Genomic DNA, 27,147 nt, shown 5'->3' with positions numbered 1-27,147 from the left:
ATTTAATGACCATGGTTAAGGGGAACAGGGAAATGGAACTAAGAATGGAGATGAGAATGGAAATGGAACTGACAACATTCAGAGTTTCAAGGAGTTCCTAGTAACTATGAGGATGAGAAAGGTGGACATGGAACAAACTGAACTAAACCCTTTTCACCCTGCTGCTACCATCTCTTCATCAGCATCATCTCCTTGGCTGTCCCATGCCTTATTTCAGCCCTATTGCCATAGAAGCATGAAATGGGGAACGGAAACGGGGAATGGGGACGGGGATGGGGACAAGGATGCCAAACTTAGGGAATGGGGATGTGGGAATGGCATTAAAAATTTTAAAATTATTATAAAAAAATAGTATTTCATTCATAATTCATGTGGAGTACTAAAGCCAAGGTCTATAATCCACAATGACAAATTAATATTTCAATCAATTCATGTGGTGCCGTGGGCAGAGCTAAGACAGGCATGTGAGTGAGAGACAGGCAAGCTATAGGCAACGTTGGTGGGAGACAGGCGCATGATTCGGTAGGCAGTAAACTGGGGCAATCAACTGGTCACTTTGCAGGTAAGTTCTGTGCCACGTGGCGTTCCCTATCAGGAACGTGACAGGGAACGTCCCGCCCAACATGGATGCAATTTGGAATGGATTTCGGTCCGAAACGGCATTTCGGCATCTTGGGGGGACTGTTCCGACCGTTCCCTGCTGTCACTTTGCCTACTGCCTGTCTTTTCTTCTCCCCACCTTGTTGTACACATGACTACAGCTTATTCTACGTTTTAGGATTTTTCCCCAGCTTTTCATGTTCCCTCTTTAATCATATAGTGTTACAATTTGATTTGCCTTTTAGTTAGACATTGTCTGTACTCTATGATGCGACATCACTGTGGTGTACTATATGGTAAGGTCTCATTGGCCATTTAGGCCTTTTGCAAATGTTAACATATTTTCCTTCCTTTCTATCTTCTCTCTTCCACAAAAACTCTACTTTTGTGAACCATTTCATTAAGTTAAAATGTAGAAGGCACTACTAAAAGGATAAGCACTACAAATAATATATCAAGAGCATTTGGAAAACACATAATTTAGAAGGGAGTCTATATGAAGTAAGATAGACTCCATTGAAAACGTTGTACAGAAAAAGGGAAAATTGATCCTGCTCAATATTTGTAAAGTTTCAAGTAACCATATAGAGATTGCTAAACAGATCTCTTGAAGAAAGTGCAAATATCAATTGAAGAGTTGCCAAACAGAGTATTACTCTATTTCTTTTGGATAGTCCAAACTGCCCAATATTTGACCCAAGTAAAAATTTGCGAAAACCCTTTGAGAGCCATAGGTAGAATTGTCACAGCACAGTAGACAAAGAACTTGTATCATTTTCAATTAATTTGCATAGTCAATTATCTATCGGATTGTTTTCCTTTATTATTAACTGATATTTAGAAAAGTGCATCAAAGCTAATCACTGATGAGTAGTCATAAATTATGGTGAATCCACACCATAGATTAGAAGAACGATAGTATACACTTTCACCTATATGACCCAATTGGGTGCCTATGATCAAAATTCAACCATACTAGGGTCAGACTCACACAAAAACAATCAACACAGCATGATCATGAAAAGTTTGCAGAATGTGCATGTGTAGGCTGAAAGGTTTGAATACACATATCTTTGTGTATAAACCTCATATGAGGATTCTAGGATTGTTTTTGTAATGTACTCGGAAAAAAAATTTCATATGATATCCATACTAGCAGATTCCTAAATTTTAGGGATGCCTAAATTTTAGAGTCTAAGATTGGCCTTTAAATGCTAATCCTACAAAATACGGATGACATCCTAAAAATAAGTTTGACTTCTAACAGTTCTTACTACGTTTGGTTCTATGTATTCATTGACAATTCACAACCTAAAAAGGAAGTCCATAAAGAAGAGACAACGGTCGAGACATGTGTCACTTAAGCTTCCAAGTGTCCCATGATTTATCCCACTTCATACAATGTGGCTAGACACTTTTCTTGTGCTACTCTACATTCTCTCTTTGCACTAAGTCTCCCTTTCTTCTATTAAAAGAGCTCATTTCCTATCGTGCTACATCATATTTTTGTAAACTCACATATAGCAGCTAAAGTTGGTCATAGCATCTCCACCACTTCCTCATGTGATGCATGCATGCATGTGTACATTCTTTGCATGATCTTGTAAGAATGCAAAATATTTTTTCCTAATGGGCTTTGATTGAGCAAGAGTGCATTCTTTTGGGGGGTGCCTTCTTTAACCCTCAACTTGTCTCCATTTCTTTATATATCGATGGCTGAATTTTTCTTAATAATTGTCATATTTAGTTTCAAGTATTCATTCTTTCCACTTTCTTGAAATGTCAAGCCTTGAAAATAAGTAAATATTATAGTTATTGAGCATAAAATGTTGCAGGTAGGCCTTTACAAGAATAAAAAACATGTAAAAAAAATTGTCAAACACATGAGAATAAAAATAAGTTCTCAAATTTGCAAATAATATATCCAAAACATTATGAGCTGACCATTAAATATGAGGGATTGTTCTCAGATGTGCATTACAACATTTGCAAGTGAAACTAGCAATGCCCCTCTCTGCTAGAAAAATCCAAAAGGCAAAACGCTGACCAAACATCTCCACAAGAATAATCTTGTTTCAAAGGCCTATTTAAATGCCAAATATGATTTGTATGATCCACTAACCAAAGGGCAGGAAGAACATGGTTGTGAATACCAGTTTTGCCACCTCGACGAGCCATATTTTTCATAAAGGCCTCGATCATGCTCATTGACTAGACCACAAGTCTGGTGGTGGCTCACAGCATAGCCCAATCAAGTGGCCCTTACCTTATTTCTCGGCTCTTGCCCAAGTCAAACACATAGGGCTCAAAGTTTCATACGGTTTACTCTCTTGTGACCTAGGCACATTCTTATACAAAGTGCCTGTGTGGTAGTATCATCATAGACACCTAGCCTATGATACCCTTTGCAAGCTATCATAGTGCAAGCTAGTTGAGGGTATTTTCAAAGTCAAATTGGCTCAAGATGTGTGTAAACCTTGCTAGCTAGGCAAGCACCACCAAACATCTTTTCCATGGCTCACCAACCAATGTGCGAGGATATCCTAAGGTTGATTCACCTTCATCCCAATGAAGCAATCACCCAAGCCATCCTAAAACAGTTCCTCGTACTATTTTTTGATAGTGAATAATTATTATCATTATTTTATGGGTTTACTTTATAAAGCAGAAGACATTAAGATAAAGTATAACATTGACGATTTGCACAAGTCACCCTACACCATCCATTTCACCAAGTAGCACATGGAAACTTTACCTCTAATTGCACTTGCCTTGAAACCTCAACTATGTTCCGACTATGTTCCGGCCTTTGTCCTTTGGGACCACACGCATCCTCGGAACTTTCACATTGCTGCAAGAAAAGGTACATTGGCTGAATTTCCCTCATGACAGCACTATACCAAGCATTAGCATGAAAAGCATTCATTCCACGAGTCCCAAATAAAATGGGATTGGCAAATGCATTACCAAACATGCCACTTTGTGCCCCAGGCATCATGCCAACCTTACTATACATGGAATTTTACATTCCACTTGCAAGTTGCCATACTTGAATACATTGGGCCTTGCATTCCATATATTGCTTGCTACATACAAAAAGGATTTGTGCCATACATCCCCATAGAGAGTTATTGACCAGCCATTGCATGAAAAATAGCTCCATTATCAAAGTATCCAAAGTGCCCTACATTAGCATGCATGCGTTGCTGTTCAAAATTTGATGGATTGGAACTACTAAGTTGGCCTTGCATTTGCAGTACTTGTCCCATTAGCATGTTGTTTTTTGCAATGTCCATTAGGATTCAACCTGCACACAAGACTCGATGCAAACCAAACTCACAATAAAAGGGATTGGACATCACACTCACCTCCCAACCATAGAGCCAAATGGGCTCACCCCTGAGCCTAGGAGCTAGTAGTACTCCGAGTTACAACTACATCCCAAAGGTTGGCGTCCCATACCACCAACCCACAGCATCCTAGTATACAAATACGTCGGCCAATGAGCCAAGAGTCCAAGCGTGGTGATCACACAACAAACATGCATAATAGGGCCTTGAGTCCTATAAATGGGACTTGGCTGCCCTAGCTTGCAAGTGTCCTTAGTGTGTTCTCACTAAGTCACTTCGTAACCACCATGAACAATGCCAATAACGCCCATACGGATGTCCACTGACATAACACATTTCCCTTATGCTTGATTCCTGTCCTCAGCATATCCTCAAAGACGAAGTGAAAAAAACAACTCTTTAACAAACATACCGACTCCCACGTAGCATCTACATTTGCACAGTTTTTCCACTTGGCCAAATACTCCCAAGTAGCATCTGCCTCCGAGTGGTCTTTCCACTTGACCAAATACTCGGAATAAACGGTCCAATGGGATTGTTTAGTCCTAAGGTTAAGAACCAATTTGGGTTCAAGTGGAACATAATGAGCATTATCCTCAAGCCATGGGACTTCCTCAACCACGAAAATTTGCTCACCTTGTCCAAGTCATTCTTTCAAAAGACTCACGTGAACATAGAGTGAACTTGGATTTTGGAAGGTAAGTCCAGCTCATAGGATACACTACTTATCTTATTGGTAATTTGAAAAGGACCACAACACCTCGAAGATAACTTATAGCATTTGTCAGTAGTCATTAAATCAAAGCCCTTTGAGACTTTCAGGTAAACCCACATGCCTTCTTGGGGCTCTCTAGGAGTAGATGTTGGTTAGCATAAAATGTGGAGCCATTTTAATGTTGTTCCTAGCAATCGCAAACATCTCCTGCATATTGTGCAAAGTCAACTACCGACTGCACTTTCATCCCCTTGAGTTGTGTGTCAATCGGTGGCATAGTTGTCAAGTACGAAAGGTACGATATGGTACGGTACGATAAAATAGGGTATTAAATGGTACCTTAAGATTTTATAAGGTACGGTACAGTATTAGTACGAAAAAAAATAACTTGATTATTTTGGACTAAAGATAATAGAATAGATATTTCAAGTCTAAATAGCAATGCTATTAGAGTATATAAGATGAGTACTTGAGGGTAACATGCCAAAACCTAATGCTGCATGCGCTACTGCTACCTATAACAAATAACTACATAGATGGGAGTGGATACATCATACATGCATGATCATACAAATAAGAGAAGTGTGGGCTTGAGAGAGAGCAGGTTGAGAGAAATTGTTTGAATCTCAAATAACCTAATCTCATGGGAGAATCATATTAATATAAGGAGCATTTAGCTCATCTGAAAGAGCAGTTGAATTAGGAAAGATGTATCCATTAAGTTAGTGCCTTACGGTACTAATACGTAAGGTACGGTACCTAAAGTATGGTATAGTATCAAACCTTTCGTATGTGGTACTAGTGCAACTAGAGAGAGGAAGAGGCTAGAAAGAAAGAAAGAAAGAAAGTTATATTAACGTCTACAACAGGCCAAGTTGGCCTATGAGACCAAAATGTTGCATACAAATGTCTGGGAGATTTCAAAAGTCCCAGTGAAGCTAACATTTATGCTATGTTGAACTAAATTGAGTAGGTACAAAATGATATCTGGACTAGGTACAATCTAGAGGTACTCCCAGTGCGGTGTGGAACTGCTCCTGGGGTGTTCATCCTAAGATGTCCCGCATGGGTCGGTCTAGCATGGAGAGGCTAAAGCGGCGGGGTAGGGCCCTCCGATGGCGGCGTAGTATCCCTTGTATCTTCGACCAGTGTCTTCTGCGGGGACGAGGGCCGGCGGGGCGTGGTCGCCGGGCTTTACCTCTCGTCCTGGCTATTTCTAAGGTGGTCCCCGGGGTCCGGGAGGCCGGCTGGGCTGGTGGGGCCTTGGTGGTGGGGAGGGTAGCTGGTATTTGGTAGAAGTCGTTGAGTGTGCGTTGGTTGGTGGCTCCTTGTCTTTGCTCCGTGGTTCATAGGAGGTGGTCTCTGTGGCGTCGTATTTCCAGTAGAAAGAGCCCCAGGAATCTCTGGTCTTTGAATTCCATCACCTTGGAGAGTGGTCCGAATCCTTCGTTGAATAGGCAGTGGAAGCATCCCCGGATTTCGTAGTACACTGGGCATCTACAGATATAGTGTTCCTCTGTCTCTGGCTCGAGATGGCAGAGCTGACAGATTCGGTCTTCTGGGGGGAGGGGGGTGGCCCCGTATCTGCCCGTTTCGACCCGTAGTTGGTGTGAGGACGTGCGGATCTGTCCGATGGCACTTCTGACCCCGTGAGACAAGTGTGTGTCCATGTAGCTTGGGCGGGTGATGAAGCCGTCCGGGGAGATATGCAGGAAGTGTTCTCGGTAGAAAGCCTTCTTGGTTCCTAGTTCCGATGTGGGGGTCACCCATGTCCTGGCAGTGTCTGTCTGGATGATATCCATTCTGGTGATGCGATTTACCTCCTCTCGGCTGAGCTCCAGGTGTGGGCAGTCTAGGCTGTATTGTAGAGAGAGAGAGAAGGTTGAGAGAGAGAGAGAGAGAAAGGAGAGTGAGACGATGGAGAGAAGCGATGGCAGATCTGTGGACGTGCGTTCTCTGCGGACGTGCCCCCCCTGACCAGCGGTCGTTTGTACTTGCCTCCCGCACTGCCTGACACCTTCGTCAGATCAGCACAGGGTCTCTTCTGCCCTGTTTGAGCCCTGCCCTCGTCTATTTATGAACAGCCGTTTGATCTGTTTGAGACCTCTCGTCAGACCAGCGCAGGGTCTTTTCTTCCCTTCTCAAGCCGTGGCCTCACCTATCTATGAACAGCCTGCTCGATCTGTCCTGTAAATTGCTGTGCGTCATTCCATCCTGCGCAGCCGTGCTCTGCGATTGACAGAGAAAGAGAGAGAGTGAGAGAGAGGAGCCAGTGTGGAACGTTTGTCTTCTGCCCTGCTCGCGCTCAGTCCCAGCACGACTGTCTATCATCGTCGATCTAATTTGACATTCTTGTGGCGCCCTGCCCTGTGTCTACTGCTGACAGCAAGGGTTTGACGACCTGCTCTAATCCCGGGATGACAACAGGCTATTGATCTGTACCTATTTGTAAATACGCACAGGGAGAGAGAGAGCGCCCTGCAAATAGCTTCAGATCTCTTGTTTAAGTGGTGATACAACATGGCTGGTCTGGACATGGCCTTTATTGACCAAACGGTGGCAGCCCTTGGTCCGGATTCTGAAACAGAGGAACCAGAGGATATGGTTCCTTGCACAGAGGAGATGCCCCCCGGTCCTGACTTCTAGCCTGCAGGCAAATGCACCAAGCATGATTCGGAAGATACAATGGATCATCAGGAACGTTCTTATGCTCAGGTTGCTTCTGATTCTGTGGATTCTCAAGATGTTGACTGGGAGCATTTGTTGGAGTTTGCCAACACTCTGCTTGGTGATTATGTTCAACATAGTCATGAAGCGTTTTCTGACTCTGAAATTGAAGATGTTCTGGAAGCCACTGTGGATCCTAAAAATGTTTTACGCTCATTCTCAGTGTTTTATGAACGTGCTGTTATACTCTTCTTCACTGGTAGGATCCCACTGCTTTTCTATATTCTCCAATGGCTGCAAAGTTTACTACAAGGGGAGTGTGTTGAAGAGATTTTTGGTGGGCCCCAAGGCTTTTATGAGGTGCTGTTGAAATCCGAGAAGCATCGTGCCAATCTGCTGACTAAATTGTCATTGTTCTTTGATTGCCGTTTGGTCCATGTTGTGCCATGGCGCCCAATGGCAGATTTTCACCGCTTGCTTCAACGTGAATGCCCGGTGTGGGTTGAAGTGGAAAACTGTCCGGCTGTCTATTGGCCACTGTTAAAGGATGCCATGGCCGTTGTGGGCACTGTTTTGATTCCTTCGAGCCTAAGGGCTACGAATCGTAACCGTTTGTTTATGTTATGGGACACTGCTCAAAAAAGGCCTGCTTGGCTACGTCTTAATTGCTCTGGCATGCATCCTTTGCACTTTCGTTTGAAATGGGGTAACTTTGCAGGGCATTGTTTTTCGTATGGAAAATTGGGGCATTTTATGGCTGAATGTCCAGTGAAGCAACCGACTTCAGATGCTGAGCATGTTTTGCCTCCCATGGAAGATATGGTGCTTGATGCTCTATCGTAGGATGCGACCCAGCCACATAAAGTTTTGAATAAAGGCAAACAACATGTTTCAGGTTTGGATTCCCGTGACAATGACTGGGTAGATGTACGTGCCAAAAAAGGTAAAAGATTTGATACTGGCGTGGCGGATATTGTGCCTAATGCTTCACAAGATTCCTTGCGTACTTATATGCGCAGGAAAGACATGTTATCTTCAGAGCACACTACTCATGCTATGGTTTCTTCTGCTCCTCGCAATCAGCCCACTAGGAAAGTATATACGGATGGTCTGAAGGGCCCACCTGCTAAGTTGGCTTTTGATGCTAGAGGTAACGTGATTACACCATGGGATCGTCGTTATCCCCGTTCCATCCCCAAGACAATGGATACACCGTCTACCTCTAAATCTGGCCGTTAGAACTCTTTTGCCGTGTTAGCTGATTTTTTGGATGAGAGAGTCCTCGACATTCTAGCCAAAAAGGTTAAATCGAGGCAAGCTTTGCCTCGTTCCTGATTTTCTTTTTTGAATACACATGAAGATCGCTACGTGGAATGTGTGAGGCATTTGTTCTCGCAATAAGCAACATGCCATGTGGAGTTCATTGCATGAGAATCAATGGGATGTCTTGTGTGCTATTGAGCACAAGAGTCATGGTGAAGCAGGAAAAGTTGTGGATTGCCATGGGTTTCGCTTGTTTTATGCAGGGACACATGCCACGCATTATTCAGGTGTGCTTATGATTGTACATGAGAAATATCAGCCTGTTCTTATTAAAAATGATGTACATGGTCATTTTGTGGTGATTGAAGTTTTATTTGAAGGAGAGATCTTATAGTTACTTGGGCTCTATGCTCCAAATGACCCTTTATCCCACCGGGATCTTTGGAATACTTTGCAGGCCTCCTTGTCACTTGGCAGACGGGTTTTTTTGATGGGGGATTTTAATATGTGTATTGATCCTTCACAGTCCACATCAGAGCATTCGGTGATGGACGCTCTGGAAAGCCGTGTGTGGAATGCGTTTGCTCTTGCCGCACTTAAGCAAGATTTGTGGTCATGGCTACACCCTTCTTCTATAGGATTTACTTTTCATTCTGCACAGTATACAACTACATGGTCGCGGTTGGACCGCATGTACATCATGCAGGATGATGCTTTTCTTCCTGAGATGCTGGAAATGAAAGTGTTGCAGCAATATGTCTTGTCGGACGATTTTCCTCTACAGCTTGAGATGCTTGTACAACCCATTGCACCTTTTAAGCAATTTCTGGATAGACTCCCGTTGCGTTTCAACTCGTCTTATTTAAAGCATTCAATCTTTCAGGGTTATATGCAACAATTGATTGATAGATTTTTATTGGACTTCTCCTTTGAGGGCAATGCTTCTTTTGAACGATTGCTCTCTAATGTGCAGCGGGTTGTTCGGCAGTATGGGATCCATCATGCCTCTCTTTGTCGGCGGCGTCGACAAGTAGCGGAGGAATTATTGGCTTTGGTTCGTTCTCTACTGGTAGAGACTCCAGATGATGTATTTTGGCTACCATTGGCTATGCGTTTGGCTGATCTTATTAAAGAGTTTCAGTTGAAATCTTATTAGCAGGCCAAATTGCAAAATTTGACTGAGAATTTGTAAGATAGTGCTTGTCAGACTCATAAGTTCTTTCGAGCTCTCCATGCATCTCCTACTCCAGAGAATATGACTAGACTCCAGGATGCAGAAGGTCAAATGGTCATTGACCCATGCTTTTCTTTTTGATTTAGCCTCTAATGTTCAGGGACATATTGCTAGGCTTAAAGGTCTCTTGCATTGGCAGATAAATCTCATTCGGCACTTTGACTTACTCCCTCGGGAGGACTTAACTTCCCTGGCATATGGCAATTTCCTCTACGTTGTTGCCATGACTTTTGTAACTCTTTTGTCGTTTAGTACTTTATAAATATAACATCCATTACGGAAAAAAAAAAAGAGACGAAGGAGAGGCTTGAGAGAAAAAGAGGGCGTGAGAAGCTTGAGACACACACACAGAGAGAGAGAGAGAGAGAGAATGACCCATGCTTTTCTTTTTGATTTAGCCTCTAATGTTTAGGGACATATTGCTAGGCTTAAAGGTCTCTTGCATTGGCAGATAAATCTCATTCGGCACTCTGACTTACTCCCTCGGGAGGACTTACTTCCCTGGCATATGGCAATTTCCTCTGCGTTGTTGCCATGACTTTTGTAACTCTTTTGTCGTTTAGTACTTTATAAATATAACATCCATTACGAAAAAAAAAGAGAGACGAAGGAGAGGCTTGAGAGAAAAAGAGGGCGTGAGAAGCTTGAGACACACACACACACACACAGAGAGAGAGAGAGAGAGAGAGAGAGCTTGTATTTTTTTCGTAATTAATACAATTACCTTTTACGAAAGAGAGAGAGAGAGAGAGAGAGAGAGAGAGAGAGAGAGAGAGAGAGAGAGGGGCATTCCCTGGATTTCTTGGTCGCATGCGTGCACCCCCAAACGCATGGGTGGAGGGGCTATTTTAGATGCCCAAACTCATATGCTGGCACTCCGCTAGTCTCTTTTTCGCGCCATGTGCTCAGATCATCATCCATGGGTCGTTATAGCCCGTTATTTTCTTGAGGATCATGGGCTTCTACATGGTAATACCCAAATCCGGAGTTCTTGGTGGCATGTTCTTAATGCCGATTCTCGGTTCTCCAGTTCTTCTTTATCTCTGCTTGCCCATTTGGTGTGTTCCTGGAGATTGGTCCTCCGGAAGGCTCAGTGGCATCCAGCGGAGGATCGCTTAGCTACTAATTCTTTTCAATTGGAATTGTTGGCAGTCTCGCGGTTAATTTCGTGGGAAGGTAAACATGAGCTTCGACCAAAATTCAACCGCATGGCACGTTTGGGCTTAACTTCGGTCGCGGATGCCACCCTTGCCAGTCACAATGTCTTGATATCGTTTCGTACAGCTAGGAGGCTTTTCAGGATCCCTCGTGGATACAGGTATTTATGGGAACAGCTTTTGATGGTGCTCCAAAGCAGACAACCCTTTCCTGCCCTTGCTACGAATCGTCCCTGGCAGGACTGGGACTTTGCAGGCCGGCTGAATTTAGAAAAGGCTTCAGCTAACCAGCTGTATCATCTTCTGATTAAAGATCATCAATGGCTGGTTACTAAAGCTAATACTCTATGGGGATTGCATAAATCCCGGTCATGGTGGAGGGTAACTGTGATGGAGGGCTGGTTGAACAAGACACCCTTCAAATATAAGGTCTTTCTTTGGAGGGTGATGATTGGTGGTCTTCCGCTTGCTTCAGCTCTTTCCAAGTGTCTAATCTCCAACGGCAATTGTTCCTTTTGCACCACCACTGTGAAATCCGCCCGTCATCGTTTTATTTCTTGCCCCCTCGCTCAGAAAATCTGGTCATTCTTGTCAGTCGTTTGGTGAGCGGTGGTTGGTTTCTTGCTACGCCCGTTTGATTGGGTTTTTGCGCAGCCCAAATATCCCACACCGACACAGCCGCATATGAAGATCTTGTTTCACTTTCTTCGATATTGGGGCTGTTGGCACAACTCGACCATTCGGAATGCTTTTCTTTTTGATTCCGCCTATAATGTTCAGTGGCATATTGCTAGGCTTAAAGGTCTCTTGTATTGGCAGATAGATCTTCTCCGGCACTCTGACATGCTCTCTCGGGAGGACTTACATCCCTGGCATATGGCAATTTCCTCTGTGTCTTTGCCATGACTTTGTAACTCTTTGGTCGTCTGGTTCTTGTAGAGAGTCAATGTGTACACACGATGGGGTAGAGCCATCGTGTATCTTGTAATCATGTAAACTTGTACCTTTTTCGTAATTAATACAATTACCTTTTACGAGAGAGAGAGAGAGAGAGAGAGAGAGAGAGAGAGAGAGAGCTGTGGGAGCGTGACGATGGGGAGCTCTTCGCCCGATCTAAGCGGGGGTCGTCCGGCGCCTGTCGTCTAGCTGCCTGCCGCCTGTGCGTCCCGTCGCCCACCTCGTCGTCATCTGCTCGCCTGGGTGTCCCGTCGCCACGTCATCTGCAGGACTGAGCGCCCCGTTGCCCACGTCATCTGCAGGACTGAGCGCCCCGTTGCCCCGTTGCCCACGCGCCAGGCTGCCCCGTCGCCACGTCGCCACACAGCCTAGCCTTGCCCCTACCGTCGCCTGGACCTTCGCGTCCTGGCAGAGCGTACCGTCGACGCCTCCAACTTGCCCGCCTGTTCCGCTCCTGTTCCCCTGTGCCCGCCTGAGCCTGCTCGCCTGACGGACTGCCCGCCTGAGCCGCCTGTGATCGTTTTCCCTGCGTCAGCGTGCAGTGCCTTGTGGCCCCGTTGACGCCTGAAGACTGAACGCCTTTCGTTTGCAGAAACAGGTACCTCTCGTTTGCTGCCCTGTCAGTCATCTGCATGGCGTCTGCATGCGGGTGCCTGCCCTGTGCATCTTGGTGGGCCGCGACAGAGTCAAGAAACCCTAACCTGGCAGCACGTGACTGCAACCCTGCACAGATCAGAGAACTAATCTGCTCCTGTACACAGAGAGAGAGAGAGAGAGAGAGAGAGAGAGAGAGAGAGAGAGAGAGAAAGAGAGAGAGAGAGAGAGAGAGAGAGAGAGAGGCCTGCGTATATCTGCCTCCCGTGAGCTCTTCAATCGGCCTCTGACCGGCATACGTACTGATACAAGATGGCGGGTCTGGATCTCGATTTTATAGACAAAACGGTGGCAACTCTTGGTCCGGATTTTGATACCGAGGAACCAGAGGATATGGTTCCGTGCACAGAGGAGCTGCCCCCTGCTTCTGACCTCCAGCCTACGGGCAAACGTACCAAGCATACCTCGGCTGACACAATGGATCATCAGGATCGTTCCTATGCTCAGGTTGCTTCGGATTCTGTGGACTCTCAGGATGTTGACTGGGAGCATTTGCTGGAGTTTGCCAACACTCTACTTGGCGATTACGTTCAACATAAACAGGACGTCTTTTTTGACTTTGCAACGGAAGATCTTCTGTAAGCCACTGTGGACCCGAAACATGCCTTGCGCTCCTTTTCAGTGTTTTATGAACGTGCTATGATACTCTTCTTCACGGGTCGGATCCCACTGCTTTCCCATATTTGCCAATGGCTGCACAGTCTGCTACAAGGGGAATGTGTTGAAGAGATTTTTGTTGGGCCCCGGGGGTTTTTTTTAGGTGCTGTTGAAATCTGAGCCGCACTGTGCTGCTCTCCTGTCTAAACTGCCACTGTTCGTCGATTGCCGTCTGGTCCATGTTGTGCCATGGCGCCCAATGGCAGATTTTCAGCGCCTGCTGCAACGTGAATGCCCTGTGTGGGTTGAAGTGGAAAACTGTCCGGCTGTTTATTGGCCATTGTTAAAGGACGCCATGGCCACTGTGGGCACTGTTCTAGTCTCCCCAAGCCTAAGGGCCATGAATCGCAACCGTCTGTGCATGTTCTGGGATACTGCTAGGAAAAGGCCTGCATGGTTACGTATCAATTGCTCTCGCATGCATCCTTTACATTTTCGTTTGAAATGGGGCAACTTTGCAGGACATTGCTTTTCGTGTGGAAAATTGGGGCATTTTATGGTTGAATGCCCAGAGAAGCACCACACTTCAGATGCTGAGCATGTTGCGCTGCCCATGGAAGACATTGTGTGTGATGCTCCGTCACAGGATGCCACCCAGCCACCTAAAGTTTTGGATAAAGGAAAACAACAGGTCTCGGGTTTGGATTCCCGTGGCAATGACTAGGTGGATGTACGCACGAAAAAAGGCAACAGGCTTTTTGCTGGCATGGTGGATACTGTGCCTACTGCCTCACCAGATTCCATGTGTACGTATATGCGCAGGAAAGAAATGTTGTCTTCAGAGCCCTCTGCTCCTTCTATGATTTCTTCTGCTCCCCGTCAACAGCCACCTAGGAAAGTGTATTCGGATTATTTGGGCTCTCTTTGGTGAGGCTTCCGATCTTCGCATCAACGCTTTGAAATCAGCCATGCTCAGCTGCACGGAGTCGGATTTGCAGTCATTGGACTGGCAGGGAATGGTTTTTCCCCGTGGCTCCATTGTCAGGCATCTTGGGTACCCTTTGGGTGTTGATGTTCCCCCAAAGCAGCTACTACATTGGATTTCACAGAAACTGGTGGCTAAGTTTATGTATTGGAAGTCTCAGGCCTGGCTCAAAGTAGCCCAGACAATTATGTTGCCAATGCTCACATATTTCTTGCTATTGCTGCCCTGGACTACTACTACACTGAATGCTCTCACTCAGTCTATTTGTTTCATGTTATGGAAGAAGGATTCTTTGCATGCAGGCATTTCCTGGATTTCTTGGTTGCATGCGTGCACCCCCAAACGCATGGGTGGAGGGGCTATTTTAGATGCCCAAACTCATATGCTGGCACTCCGTTGGTCTCTTTTTCGTGCCATATGCTCGGATCATCATCCATGGGTCGTTATAGCCCGTTATTTTATTGAGGATCACGGGCTTCTGCATGGTAATACTCAAATCCGGAGTTCTTGGTGGCATGTTCTTAATGCCGATTCTCGGTTCTCCAGTTCTTCTTCATCTCTGCTTGCCCATTTGGTGTGTTCCTGGAGATAGGTCCTCCGGAAGGTGCAGTGGCATCCAACGGAGGATCGCTTAGCTACTAATTCTTTTCAATTGGAACTGTTGGCAATCTCGCGGTTAATTTCGTGGGAAGGTAAACATGAGCTTCGACCTAAATTCAACCGCATGGCACGTTTGGGCTTAACTTCGGTAGCGGATGCCACCCTTGCCAGTCGCAATGTGTTGATATCGTTTCGTACAGCCAGGAGGCTTTTCAGGATCCCTCGTGGATACAGGTATTTATGGGAACAGCTTTTGATGGTGCTCCAGAGTAGACAACCCTTTCCTGCCCTTGCTACGGATCATCCCTGGCAAGACTGGGACTTTGCAGGCCGGCTGAATTTAGAAAAGGCTTCAGCTAACCAGATGTATCATCTTCTGATTAAAGATCATCAATGGCTGGTTACTAAAGCTAATACTCTATGGGGATTGCATAAATCCAGGTCATGGTGGAGGGTAACTCTGATGGAGGGCTGGTTGAACAAGACACCCTTCAACTATAAGGTCTTTCTTTGGAGGGTGATGATTGGTGGTCTTCCGCTTGCTTCAGCCCTTTCCAAGCGTCGAATCTCCAACGGCAACTATTTCTTTTGCACCACACCACTGTGGAATCTGCCCGTCATCGTTTTATTTCTTGCCCCATCTCTCAGAAAATCTGGTCATTCTTGTCGGCCGTTTGGCGAGCGGTGGTTGGTTTCTCGCTACGCCTGTTTGATTGGGTTTTTGCGCGGGCCAAATATCACGCACCGACACAGCCTCATATGAAGATCTTGTTTCACTTTCTTCGATATTGGGGCTGTTGGCATAACTGGACCATTCGGAATGCTTTTCTTTTTAATTCCGCCTTTAATGTTCAGCGGCATATTGCGCGGCTTAAAGGTCTCTTGTATTGGCAGATAGATCTTCTCCGGCACCGTGACATGCTCCCTCAGGAGAACTTACGTCCGTGGCATATGGCAATTTCCTCTGTGTCTTTGCCATGACTTTGTAACTCTTTGGTTCTCTAGTTCTTGTAGAGAGTCAGTGTGTACACATGATGGGGTAGAGCCATCGTGTATCTTGTAATCATGCAAACTTGTACCTTTTTTCGTAATTAATACAATTACCTTTTACGGAAAAAAAAAGAGAGCAAGGTCTTTCTTTGGAGGGTGATGATTGGTGGTCTTCCGCATACCGTATGGATCAGTTTGTACTACGTACGGAGACTACCATCAACACATCAAACCCCCAAAATCCATGATTTACCCTAAAACTGCAATTTTACGGGTTTTGTGTGTTATGCAAAAATCAATAGATGACCAATTCTTACTGATTTCCTTAATGTATTTCATAAAATAGATCAAGGACAATCAAGAGCAGTCATTTTCAATCATTTACAATCAAGATCTATCATAAAACAATGAAATTTATGACTTGCTCATAAAACCACATTTTATCTTACACATCTCGCGTATTTGGAAGGCCACTTGACGCTCACTAATCCTCCTCCAAATATCGATCTATGCTCCATCGTATTTCAGCATAATCTCTCACCCTGATCGGTGGTTTCAACTCGTAACTATACATAAGCATAAACGACTTATAACCAATAGCCGAATGCTTAGCACTGTTATAAGAAAAATCAATTTGAGGAAGTTAATGCTCCAAATCAGATTGCCTATGGGAGACATATGCACGAAGCATATCCTCCATGGTTTGATCCATTCGATTTGTCCATTAGTTTCAAAATGTTCCGAGGACAACATGGACAATCAAGTTTCAAGGTTTTGAAAAACCGTTTGCAGAAAATGACCAATGAACTTAGGCTCTTGGTCACTAACTATTTCATTGGGTAAACCATAAAGTCTATAAAGATATCCCACAAAGAGACCAGCCAACTCATGGCTTCTCATGGCTGTCCTTGTGGGCAACTTGTCTTTCTCTAGAAACTGAAATAGGATGGGCATATGAAACAAGTGATGCCACAATGGCCATTCATGAAATGGAGGATGCGGATGATGATAAAAGATGGAAATTATAAAGGGATGGTGGACAAGGGTAGTGGGCATCTCGATGTGTCTCATAAACATTGGGGTCTTCATAGCGATCCTTGTGATCCACTTAATCACAAATGTCTTGGCATAGATCCTATCGATCTCGGCACTCTTTGCAATGATCCTCACAATCACCGCAGTCAAAACACCAATCTTCGCAGTCTCACTGATTGCTTTGGCCTGGAAAATAATGAAAACGACATGGAAAATAATGAAGGCAAAACGATCTGGAAAATACAGAAAACGACGTGCTATTGAGACCCTAATCTATGCTTTTGGATCACTGAGCCAGCTGAGGGTAGACATGTTGGAGATAGAATACAACAGCTAGAGAGGTGTTCATGCCTGTGTTTTGCAGGGTAGACGCTGCTGATGGCTGCATTTTGGAGAGTATTGTCTGCTGTGACTGAAAATAACATGCAGAAAGTGGAGAATACTGACAACAACTGCAAAGGGGTTCAGAAATGTCACACAGATGCAGGGGCTATGCACACAACAAATCAGGTTGAAAATGCTGTACTGAATGTTTAATGAGCTCTCCATTTCTCAGTTTGGCAATGATACAATGTGAGAGTACACAGAAGAAGGAACATGGAGAGAGGTGAAATAACATAGATGAAACACAAAATTATGGAAGGAACGTCTGATCTGAAAACAGGCCCTACACGCTGCACAGGTGCATCAGTGAGAGCACTGCATTGGTGGCAAGAGATCTGACAAAGGGAGATGAGTGAGAATGATTATATCTGGAATGCATGGATGAGATAATGGAAGCATGGACTAGGGCAGCCTACCAATAGGCAACTGACCAAGAGACACGCCAACCTGCTGCAAATGCCCAAATAGATCTCCGACCAACTGAAAATGGTCAATCTACGCACTGCAAATAATTCGCCCAGCTGCCACTTGGCATAAGAGGCAAATGCAATCCACAAACATCAACAGCAGTGTGAACAAGTTGGTGGATGAAATGGAGAAGAAATTCCAATCTCCACCTAATGTGCCTGAAATAGAAAAGAATCATGAATAAATGACTACGTCTAGCTCAAACTAAGCATCACAAGTAGGAGATGTACATAGAAGAAGACATAGAATAACATGTCTGCTAGCACACTGAGGGAGAGTGTTGGAGAGTGTCATCCTCTGTGTATGGATCCCGAGTGCAAGCAAAACCACCAATGAGGATGTTGATGTAAAGGACCAGAAGGGTGATGAAATGCAGCAGCCGAGGGCCAATCGATGCTATGATGCTGAAGGTGTTGTTGTGAAGAAGTTGGCAGTCAGAAAGAAGACACCTAAAGAGTGTCTCACAGCAAGAGATTGCTGTGAGTGATTGCTCCAAATAGTGTAGGCAATGTTAAACATCAGCCTGGAAAAAAAAAAGGAACTCCAGAAGCTGATGATGACTGGCGATGACAACAAGAGGTGATGGAGAAGGCTGTAAACTGAAATACAGCAGGTAGCGGACCTCCAAAAGGCAGGGTGGCAGCAACAGAAGATGGCCACAGAACTGCAGCAACAGAATGGGCTGGGTATGTGCCTGCTGAAATAGAAAAGACACATGAATGAATGACAAATTGAGAGGCATAAAGCTCCTGAAGTCCTTGTCTAGCTCAAACTAAGGATCACAAGCAGGAGATGTACATAGAAGAAGACATAGAATAACATGTCTGCTAGCACACTGAGGGAGAGTGTCACACTCCGTGTATGGATCCCAAGTGCAGCCAAACCACCAATGAGGATGTCGAACTAAAGGACCTCAAGAGTGATGAAATGCAGCAACCAAGGGCCAATTGATGCTAAGATGCTGAAGGTGATGTTGTGGAGAAACTGGCAGTCAGAAAGCAGACACCTAAAGAGTGTCTCACAGCAAGGGATTGCTGCAAATAATGTATGCGATGCTGAACATCAGCCTGAAGAAAAAAAAAGAAAAAGAAAAAAAAAACTCCAGAAGCTAATGATGACTGGCAATGACAACAAGATGTGATGGAGAAGCTGTAAACTGAAATGCAGTAGGTAGCTGACCTCCAAAAGGCAGGGTGGCAGCAACAGAAAGGGTTGGGCAGCAGCAATGGCCAGTTGGGCAGCACCTTGGACAGCTGGATGGTAGCACCTGTTTGATGAAGGAGAGTGTGATGATAAAGATTAAGATGATCAATGTTATGGAAAGCAGGCACAGGATGTGGGAAGAATGATGAAATTGTCTGTGCACTTGGTCTCTATTTTAAGAACATAGTGAAGTCAAAAAAAAATCTCGTGTCTTGTTTAAAAAGCAAAAATGCCGTTTTGAGACTAGTATATGAGCCAAATAAATACAATAATTTGGCAAGTAATTTTAGGTACCTCAATAGTAGGATGCTAAGATGAGGATATTTCTCACCAATCCACCAATTGATGTCCATCATACATGTGGGCATTGCTCTAAGAGTAGCACCATCCCACTCATGCCCAACCATTGTGACACATGCTCCGTCAATTCATCTTGATTGACCTCCACCACTCCTCAATCCACTTGGTCCATGTGGTCCCTACTCTAGAGAAAGTAGTAGTGTCGCCCATTGTTGGGGGTCAATAGGTTCATCTTGCCATTCTCAGATTATGAGTCACAAAGATACCTACCTCCAAAGCAAGGAAGAACAACCAGCAACTTTCATATATGACCAAGGATCACAACAAAAGAAATCCTATGATAAGAGCGAGGCATGGTGAAGAGAAAACCCCAGCTAACAATCATGAAGTTGAGCTTTCCAACAACTAGGATGCCACCCCATGAAACCTTCTCTCTCAACTCGGGCTCCTAGGAAGGTCTTGATGCTTGACCCTTGTCACAGCAACGCTGAACTCCAATGAATCCATCGCAAGGTTGGTTTCTGCTAATTGAATGGACTCTTGTTTGTCGGGCTTACACCCAAACCATGTACACTTTGGAGCTTAGGTCATGGCACCACAGGCACTACTTGGGCACTAATAACTAAGGCCAATTGCTAAATTATGTTCCTCTCTACAATCTCTCATTGGTGATTGGGGTTGGGTGTGCGTGGGGGATGATGGGGGCCAGGGTGGGTGTGTGGGGGTTGCTGGGAAGGAGATGGAGGCAAAGGAGGGTGAGAACCTAGAATGAGGGAGAAATATATTTCTAGAAATTGTGCACTAGCTGGGCAAACCACCCCATGAGACCCTCACTCTCAACTAGGGCTCTTCGGAAGGTCGTGATGCTTGACCCTTGTCACAGCAACACTGAAGTCCAGTGAATCCATCACAAGGTTGGGCTCCGCTTATTGAATGGTCTCTTACTGGTCAGTACCCAAACCGTGTACACTTTGGAGCCTAAGGCATGGCACCTTGGGGACTTAGTCATTGGTAGCCCATTAGGTGACATTCTCTGACACCAACCAGACGAGCCACCCCATGACACCCTTGCTCTCAGCTGCAGCTGTTGGGAAGCACTTGATGCTTGATTCTTGCCACAGTGACGTTGAGCTCCAGTGAATCCATCAGAGTATGGAGCTCCGATTGTTGAATGGCCCCTCGCTGGGTGGGCTTACACCCAAACTGAATACAGTTTACAGCCTAGTATCCAAACCTATGGCACCTAAGCACAAGCTGGGCTACCAATGACTAAGACCTTTTAGTAAATTGTGTTGATGGAGGCAGAGGAGGATGACACTCCCAACAAGGGGGAAACCCATTGCTGCAAAGTGTACATTAGCTAGTTTAGCCACCCCATGACACCCTCACTCTCGGCAAAGGCTGTTAGGAATGACTTGATGCTTGATTCTTGCCACAGAGACGTTGAGTTCCAACAAATCCATCACATGGGAGGGACTCCACTTATTGAATGCCCCCTTGCTGGGTGGGCTTACGACCAAACCATGTACACTTTACAGCCTACTATCCAAAATCATGGCACCTAAGCACACGCTGGGCTACCAATGATTAAGACCTAGTAAATTGTGTTCCTCCACTCTCATTATCTCATTGGTGGCTGGAATCCTTGGAGGGCCCAAGATTGCCATAAGGATCTCCCACACCCGTACACCAATCACTGCATCTATGAAGGAGGCCGATAGAATAGTCAGGAATAAGGAAGAGGGTGGTGACCTGATAGTGAGGAAATGAGTGGGAAAGCCAAAAGCCCGAGATGGTGAAGCCATTGTATGAAAGGAATGTGGATGATCTGATCATTACAAGAAGTGATCCACACGAGGTGGATCGGACTAGAGAGATTTTGCGATAGGATTTTGACATGACTGATCTCAGGATTCTTCACTTTTTCCTTGATCTTAAGATTTATTAGTTGACACAAGGCATCTTCATTTCATAGCACAGGTACATCTCTGAGCTACTTTCTGAGTTTGGTATGGCTGATTTGTAAGCCTGGGGTTGACACACAGCGGCAGGATTGGCAACAGCAACGAATGGCAAGAGTCAGACTTCATGCTTATCATGTTTCCACTGCAGAGACTCAACCATTTGAGACTTCGTGTTCATCGTTCTCTAATTTCAGTAGACTATAGCAAATCAATAAAACCAGGTAAATCTCGATAAATGATTTCCCAAAGTACTCAAACTACTTACCAATGTGAGTGACCAGGTAGCTCAGTATGTGATATACCCAACATCCTTCTGTCCCAAATTTGAATGCTTGACTGGTCACCAACAGTTGTCTGCCAGAGAGTGAACATTGAGTAAGCATTCTGGATAGACATTATCAATGTAAGCATTTGTCAAAAGTGCTGGACAGGTATTGTTGTCACCAAATCTTACAAATATGTGTTGCTTCTTTGGATTGAAGTCAATATCATGTGCATGAGCTTGGTCGACAGCTTGTGCCTGCCTGTTGGACAGTTACATTTCTTCATTACACATTACAACCCATTAACTGTCTAACTCAACAGTAAGACCACCCACTCATCATAGGATATTTGGGTCAGCTAGAGAGGATGTGTGGGAACAGAAATAAAAGTTCAAGGGTTGATGTCTTCAACAGCTACATGAAATTAACACTGTAGTAGGTTTGTCCCTTTTGGTTTACTATAAGGAGTAATCAGCTTGCTTTTGAACTTTCAAATACATGAATTGTAAAGGCTTGAGTCTACCAGCTAAGTAAGACTCTGGACAAAAAAGGAAAAAGCTCAGCTCATGCAATGCAACATCTATGAATAAACAAGGATTTATTGTTTGTGGAGCCATCCATCGATAAGTATACTTCAAGATATATTGGGCTAAAAAGACTTGGTTTGTGAAGTACTTCATGGCACGCAAATCCCAGAATTGCACACATGAGTCGCAAGACGTTGCCACACTATTTGCATCATGCGGGTCCCAAGCACCACTTGTCATATGATGAAGCCCAGCTGACACCTGTCCACTTACCTGCTACATTCACAAGACATGTTACTGGAAGCACGTAATACGATAATCCACCATGCTAACAGTCCTGTAACATAACTAGATGAAATCCACATCCATGAGAAAGGATCTATGTCTACACAAGCCAGAAACTTGATAGTTTTAAATATTTTCACAATCATGACACAGGCAAGCATTTAATACCACTTTATGCACTGAAATTCCTGCATCTCTTGTCCTGCATTCCATCAGCCTGGTAAAGCTTTTGACCATAAAACTGTAGTGTAAATTTTTGAAGAATAGCACAGATTCCCTCATCTCTAAATAAGTAAATTCAATAACCTCCAATGTTCTACCAATGCTACCATTCTAGATTGTGAGTATAGTTCCTAATACAGCAAAAATGCCCAACTACTAGCAAGCAGCTGTCATGGTTTTTCAAAGCTATTGAGCTCAGACAACACATATTGGCATATCAAGTACGTAAAGCAAAAGAATCCAATGCTTTCATTGTTGATGATCCAATAACATCCATGATGCTACTATGTGGCATACACAAGGGCTACAAAATAGGTGACTCGTATCTGTTCAGCTAAGAAGAGATCAAATTTTGCACCTTCCTGCTCCATAAATTTAAGGCTATGTAGCTCATTCATAGCAAAGAAGCTACTCTACTCCTAATTCTCCACAGGCTCCCTTCACTTTCCCCACAAATTTTCATCCAAATTGTCCCATTCTTCTCTGCACTGACCTCTCTCTTGGCTCTCATCATCTCTTACATAAAGTATAACATCACAGCCTCTAAAAGTCTTTGTAAAGTTCGAAGGTAACCTTGTGTTTCAGCATGAAATGTTTCACCCCTGGATAGATCGTAACTGCAGCACCACATGAAATGGCAGAATAACACATTTTAGAGTGCATATATTCAGCAACTTCTTAGTTGTATTTTCTCCCTTGGAATGAAAAGTGGAGGCACAATGTTGCATATTGAAACATTGCGTCAGTACTGTCATGGTTCCATGGTGCTATCTTTAAGGTGGTCTCATGAGTCATATACCATCATGGGGTACGTTTCCCTGTTTTGATGACCCTTCCGTCTCAGTAGACAACCCACTTTCCTTCATGCCTTGCCTTTCAAATGTGTGGCATACACTTCTATGTGCTACTTGAGTGGAACTGAGATCATCCAGCAAGTAGACCTTTTCTCCCTTCAATGCTTTGCTTTTGGCAAGCAAAAGTTTCTACCTCTCTATACCCTCAATCTTGAGGCTTAGTACTCTCTCTTTGGCTGTCCTTGCCAACATGCCATGCATGATTAAAAGGAGTGCTAATCCCCATTTTCTTGCATAAGTCTATCGTATCATCTTCAGATGAGGATCCCTCCTATCCCACAACCGACACATATAGAGTTCGTATTTGCCTCTTCTTTCCCTCTTCAAGAGTATCATTGTGTCAGAGTGCAGCATTGCAAAAGTGAATGCACAGGTTGAATGAAAGAGATGAATTCAAAAATAGAGAGAAAGAAAGCAAGGAAGGTGTATTTACATCTCCAAAAATCCAAAATGGCCTATGAGACAAAGAAATGAGTACATTTGACCATGTCATCTCAACTTGAGAGCAACAATGAAAATGGAAATGGAAATGAAAAACAATCATGACAGACAACTATAAGTATGGGCTACTACCACGTACAAATGACTACTCAATGATCCTTCAGTTGACTTGTAAAATCCCACACTGATCAATATGACTCTCTAGAAACAATGTACCCTCCTCAAGGCAAGAATATCTATCATGGGGTGGTCCAAGTCATCAAGTTCACTTAAGCGAGGTAGTCTCAAGTGGTGAGCAATAATGGCCCAAATCTACCAAAGATAAGCATGTTGGGCACAGCAAGGGGGGGGCGGGTGTCATGCTCTACAAAATGTGGCTCTTTGGTCTACTGTGACCCCTTTTAACTTGTGGATGGTGTGGTGGTGGTGCTCCTAGCATCTAGTAAGATAGCTCTAGAGCTAGCATTGAAAAAATATGTAAGAACCCGCTCACTAACACTACCTCTATCTTGTTCTTTCTCAGAAGTTTCTCCCGGTATGCATAGACCTCCAATAAGAACAGTACTAGGCATCTCTAATCCTCACACTGCATCACCTGCAAAGAGGCCCAAACCCCACTTGGAAAAGTCAATGAGATCTACCTCTAATCTCATATAATATTGCACATTTGCAAATAAGTGCTCTTAAAAATCAACCTTCTCGCGGAACAACTAGCAAATGCATGCATTGTTAGAGAGGTATCTATACCATCCTGTCTGAATCCTAAGCCCGTGTGATGATGTCCATATCTATCCAATAGCACTACATATCCCATTAGAGAGGTGGACGTCCATGTATGTTGGCTTGACAATGAATCCCTCTGCCGACACATGTAAGAAATGATGCTAATATTGTGTCATCTTTGTATCAAGGGACTCTAGGGGGTGCATCCATGTACAATCTATATCAATATTCACAATGTCTCACCTAATAACTCAATTCCACTCTATATGAGTGAGATCTAAGTATGCACAATCAAAATTGTATTGCCATCTTGGAAGTGCATCCATCTCTAATCCATGTGACTTGAACCATGACTGCATCTCTACATACCAAGAATGTGTATCCCCACTCTTTGCTCACTGTCTAGAGAAAGTCAATGCCATTCGTAGATATCTATATCTAGGGAACTCCCATATTCTTTGTAAGGAAGTCCTGAATGAAATAATACCTCTATGACCACAAGCCCAATCTCAACTCTATTAATCTATCATGCAAGCAATCATCATCATTAGCGGCCTCTCAATACTCTTTCAAGTCTTTGCCCCATATATGGGGATCTATATAGCAAGGCTAGGCTAACCATCCCTCAAGTGCTCCAAGTGCTGCATAACCTCCATCCAATCTAGTCTTAACCATGGGTATGTCACCGCATGTGGACAAACTGGACAAGTAGTGAAAATGTTGCCCATTTGACAAGGATTTCCCATAGCGAGAGCCATGTCAATAAAGAGGAGTCTTAAGTGGTAACTCGCGAGAATCTTAACAACAAGATTTGCAGTTCCAATGCAGTTTTTGGGATCCTAGGTGGAATTTTTAAGTGTTTAATGGCTTATTTGCCACTTGGCATAGAAAAGAAACCTTAATAAAAGAGGAAAAACATAGCAGATAAAGAAGAGGTAGAAAAACAAAACAAGAGAAGAAGAGACTTGCAACAGGTGATAGAAGATTGTGCGATTTTCAAGACTAATGGCAATGGTCTAAAGAATGGAATCATGGGGTGAAATCTACTGCTGTAATTCCTCTTTTCTCCAGCTACAACAGCAAGGTTTTGATTTCAGCCTCTCTTTCCCTTTCTCCTGCTGAAGAAAGTGCGCCATGTGCAATCCTTTGTTGGAAGTGTTGTTGTCAATAAGAGAAACAGCAAGAGGGTTGTTTTTCTCTATATTGTCGATGATATACATGCAATGTGTCAAATGTTTCTCATCAGTTAGAGAAGAAAAATGGAAGTTTTGACGATAGAAGGATTGGTGTGTCGTAAAAATCATATACTGCTATTGAAGGTTGAATATATGACTTGAGTTTAAAAAACTTCGAAGGATTGGTGTGTCGTAAAAATCATATACTGCTATTGAAGGTTGAATATATGTGTCTCTACCGCAGTAGGAAAAAGTTGGCGTCCACCATTTTGGCCATATCTCCCGACTCGTAGCTCCAAAAAATTATAAAAAAATACCAGCCAAAACTTCAGCTCACACGCTACAACTTTCATGTTGAAAAGTTTTTTTGGATCGGAGTGGAAGTATTTTTTAAAAATCTTACAAAATCATGTGCCTGATTTTTCTTCCACTAATGCTTCCAAGAAAGGTCCCATTTGTTTGAATTATCATAAGGCTCCAAAGCCATGACATTATGAGCCTCACATGCCCTTTGGATGGCTCCAAATCCATTTCCTGTCTTTTCTTTTCACATTATACATTTTTCCTTCACTTTCCTCCATTGATCTTTACTCTTCACCCCCCCTTGGTAAACCGGTCCATGAAATATTTCCATCCAGTGATTTCTTGGATTTCCTAAGAGATTATTTTCACCCTTTTCTTTATTTCAAACCTCCAAATGTACAAAAAATCAACAAAGTGTTACATAAATATTTTTTTGTGATTTTCTCGGATCATATAGCCCCCCTCAACCTGGCTAGAGGTATTTATGTCTCTAGACACTCTTTGGTATCTTGAGCTGGCCCCACCCTGATGTGATAGGGCTTTAAGCGCCATCCATTTACCCTGGTCTTGTGCACTTTTCCCTCAATGTCTTGAAGTTTGTAGGAGCCATTGTTAAATTTTTATGTGACCCAAAACGGTCCCTTGCACCGGTAGAGAAACTTGCCATCCTTTCTTTTATCAAAGCGATTGTCATATCGAAGCACTAAAGATCCCTCCTTGATGTTTTTAACCGTTAGCTTCTTGTTGAACTTTTCTCTACGCTTCTCAGCTTCCTGGGAGTAGTGGTTGATGGCTTCTTCACGATCCAATTGTAGCCTCTCTAGGTCCAGTAATCTTTGATGTAACTTCTCATTTTGAGAGCCTACTGTGCCACCTAATACCCAAAGGCTAGCTAATTTCACCTCAATAGGCAAAAGAGTCTCTTGTCCATAAACTAGATGAAAATATGTGAACCCTAACATGGTTTTGAAGGAGGTTCTGTAAGCCCATAGAGCTCCACTAAGGTGCTTATTCCAATCCCGGGGCCTTGAATGTACCTGTTTGCTGATGATTTTACAAATCATTCCATTTACCTTTTCCATCAATCCATTGCATTGAGGGTAGTAAGGGGTAAAGTGTCGTCGATGAATATTTAGCTTTTGCATGAGTTCACCCACCACATTAGCTCTAAACCCTGGTCCTCTATTTGATAGTATTTCAAGAGGGGTACCGAACCTACAACAAATGTGGT

General features: G+C 43.9%; 1 protein-coding gene across 2 annotated transcripts in view; it reads right to left on the bottom strand.

Annotated features, from left to right (window-relative positions):
* The window catches only part of LOC148025663 (Transducin/WD40 repeat-like superfamily protein), a 130,806-nt gene that overhangs the window by 7,767 nt on the left and 95,892 nt on the right, over positions 1 to 27,147 (bottom strand). For both annotated transcript variants that reach the window (XM_087692875.1, XM_087692876.1), the window contains exons 6-8: positions 22,062 to 22,186; positions 21,578 to 21,647; positions 21,389 to 21,477 (exon numbers count right to left, since the gene is read on the bottom strand). In XM_087692875.1, coding sequence (XP_087549001.1) covers positions 21,389 to 21,477; positions 21,578 to 21,647; positions 22,062 to 22,186 — 284 coding nt within the window. The remainder of the gene's footprint in view (positions 1 to 21,388; positions 21,478 to 21,577; positions 21,648 to 22,061; positions 22,187 to 27,147) is intronic.

This window comes from Lygodium microphyllum, chromosome 14, assembly GCF_053477565.2.
Source record: "Lygodium microphyllum isolate KBCC chromosome 14, Lygodium_microphyllum_v1.1.10, whole genome shotgun sequence".
In the NCBI taxonomy this organism is placed as follows: domain Eukaryota; kingdom Viridiplantae; phylum Streptophyta; class Polypodiopsida; order Schizaeales; family Lygodiaceae; genus Lygodium; species Lygodium microphyllum.
Note: the sequence above shows the minus strand (reverse complement) of the source record. Positions and strands in the feature narration are given on the sequence as shown.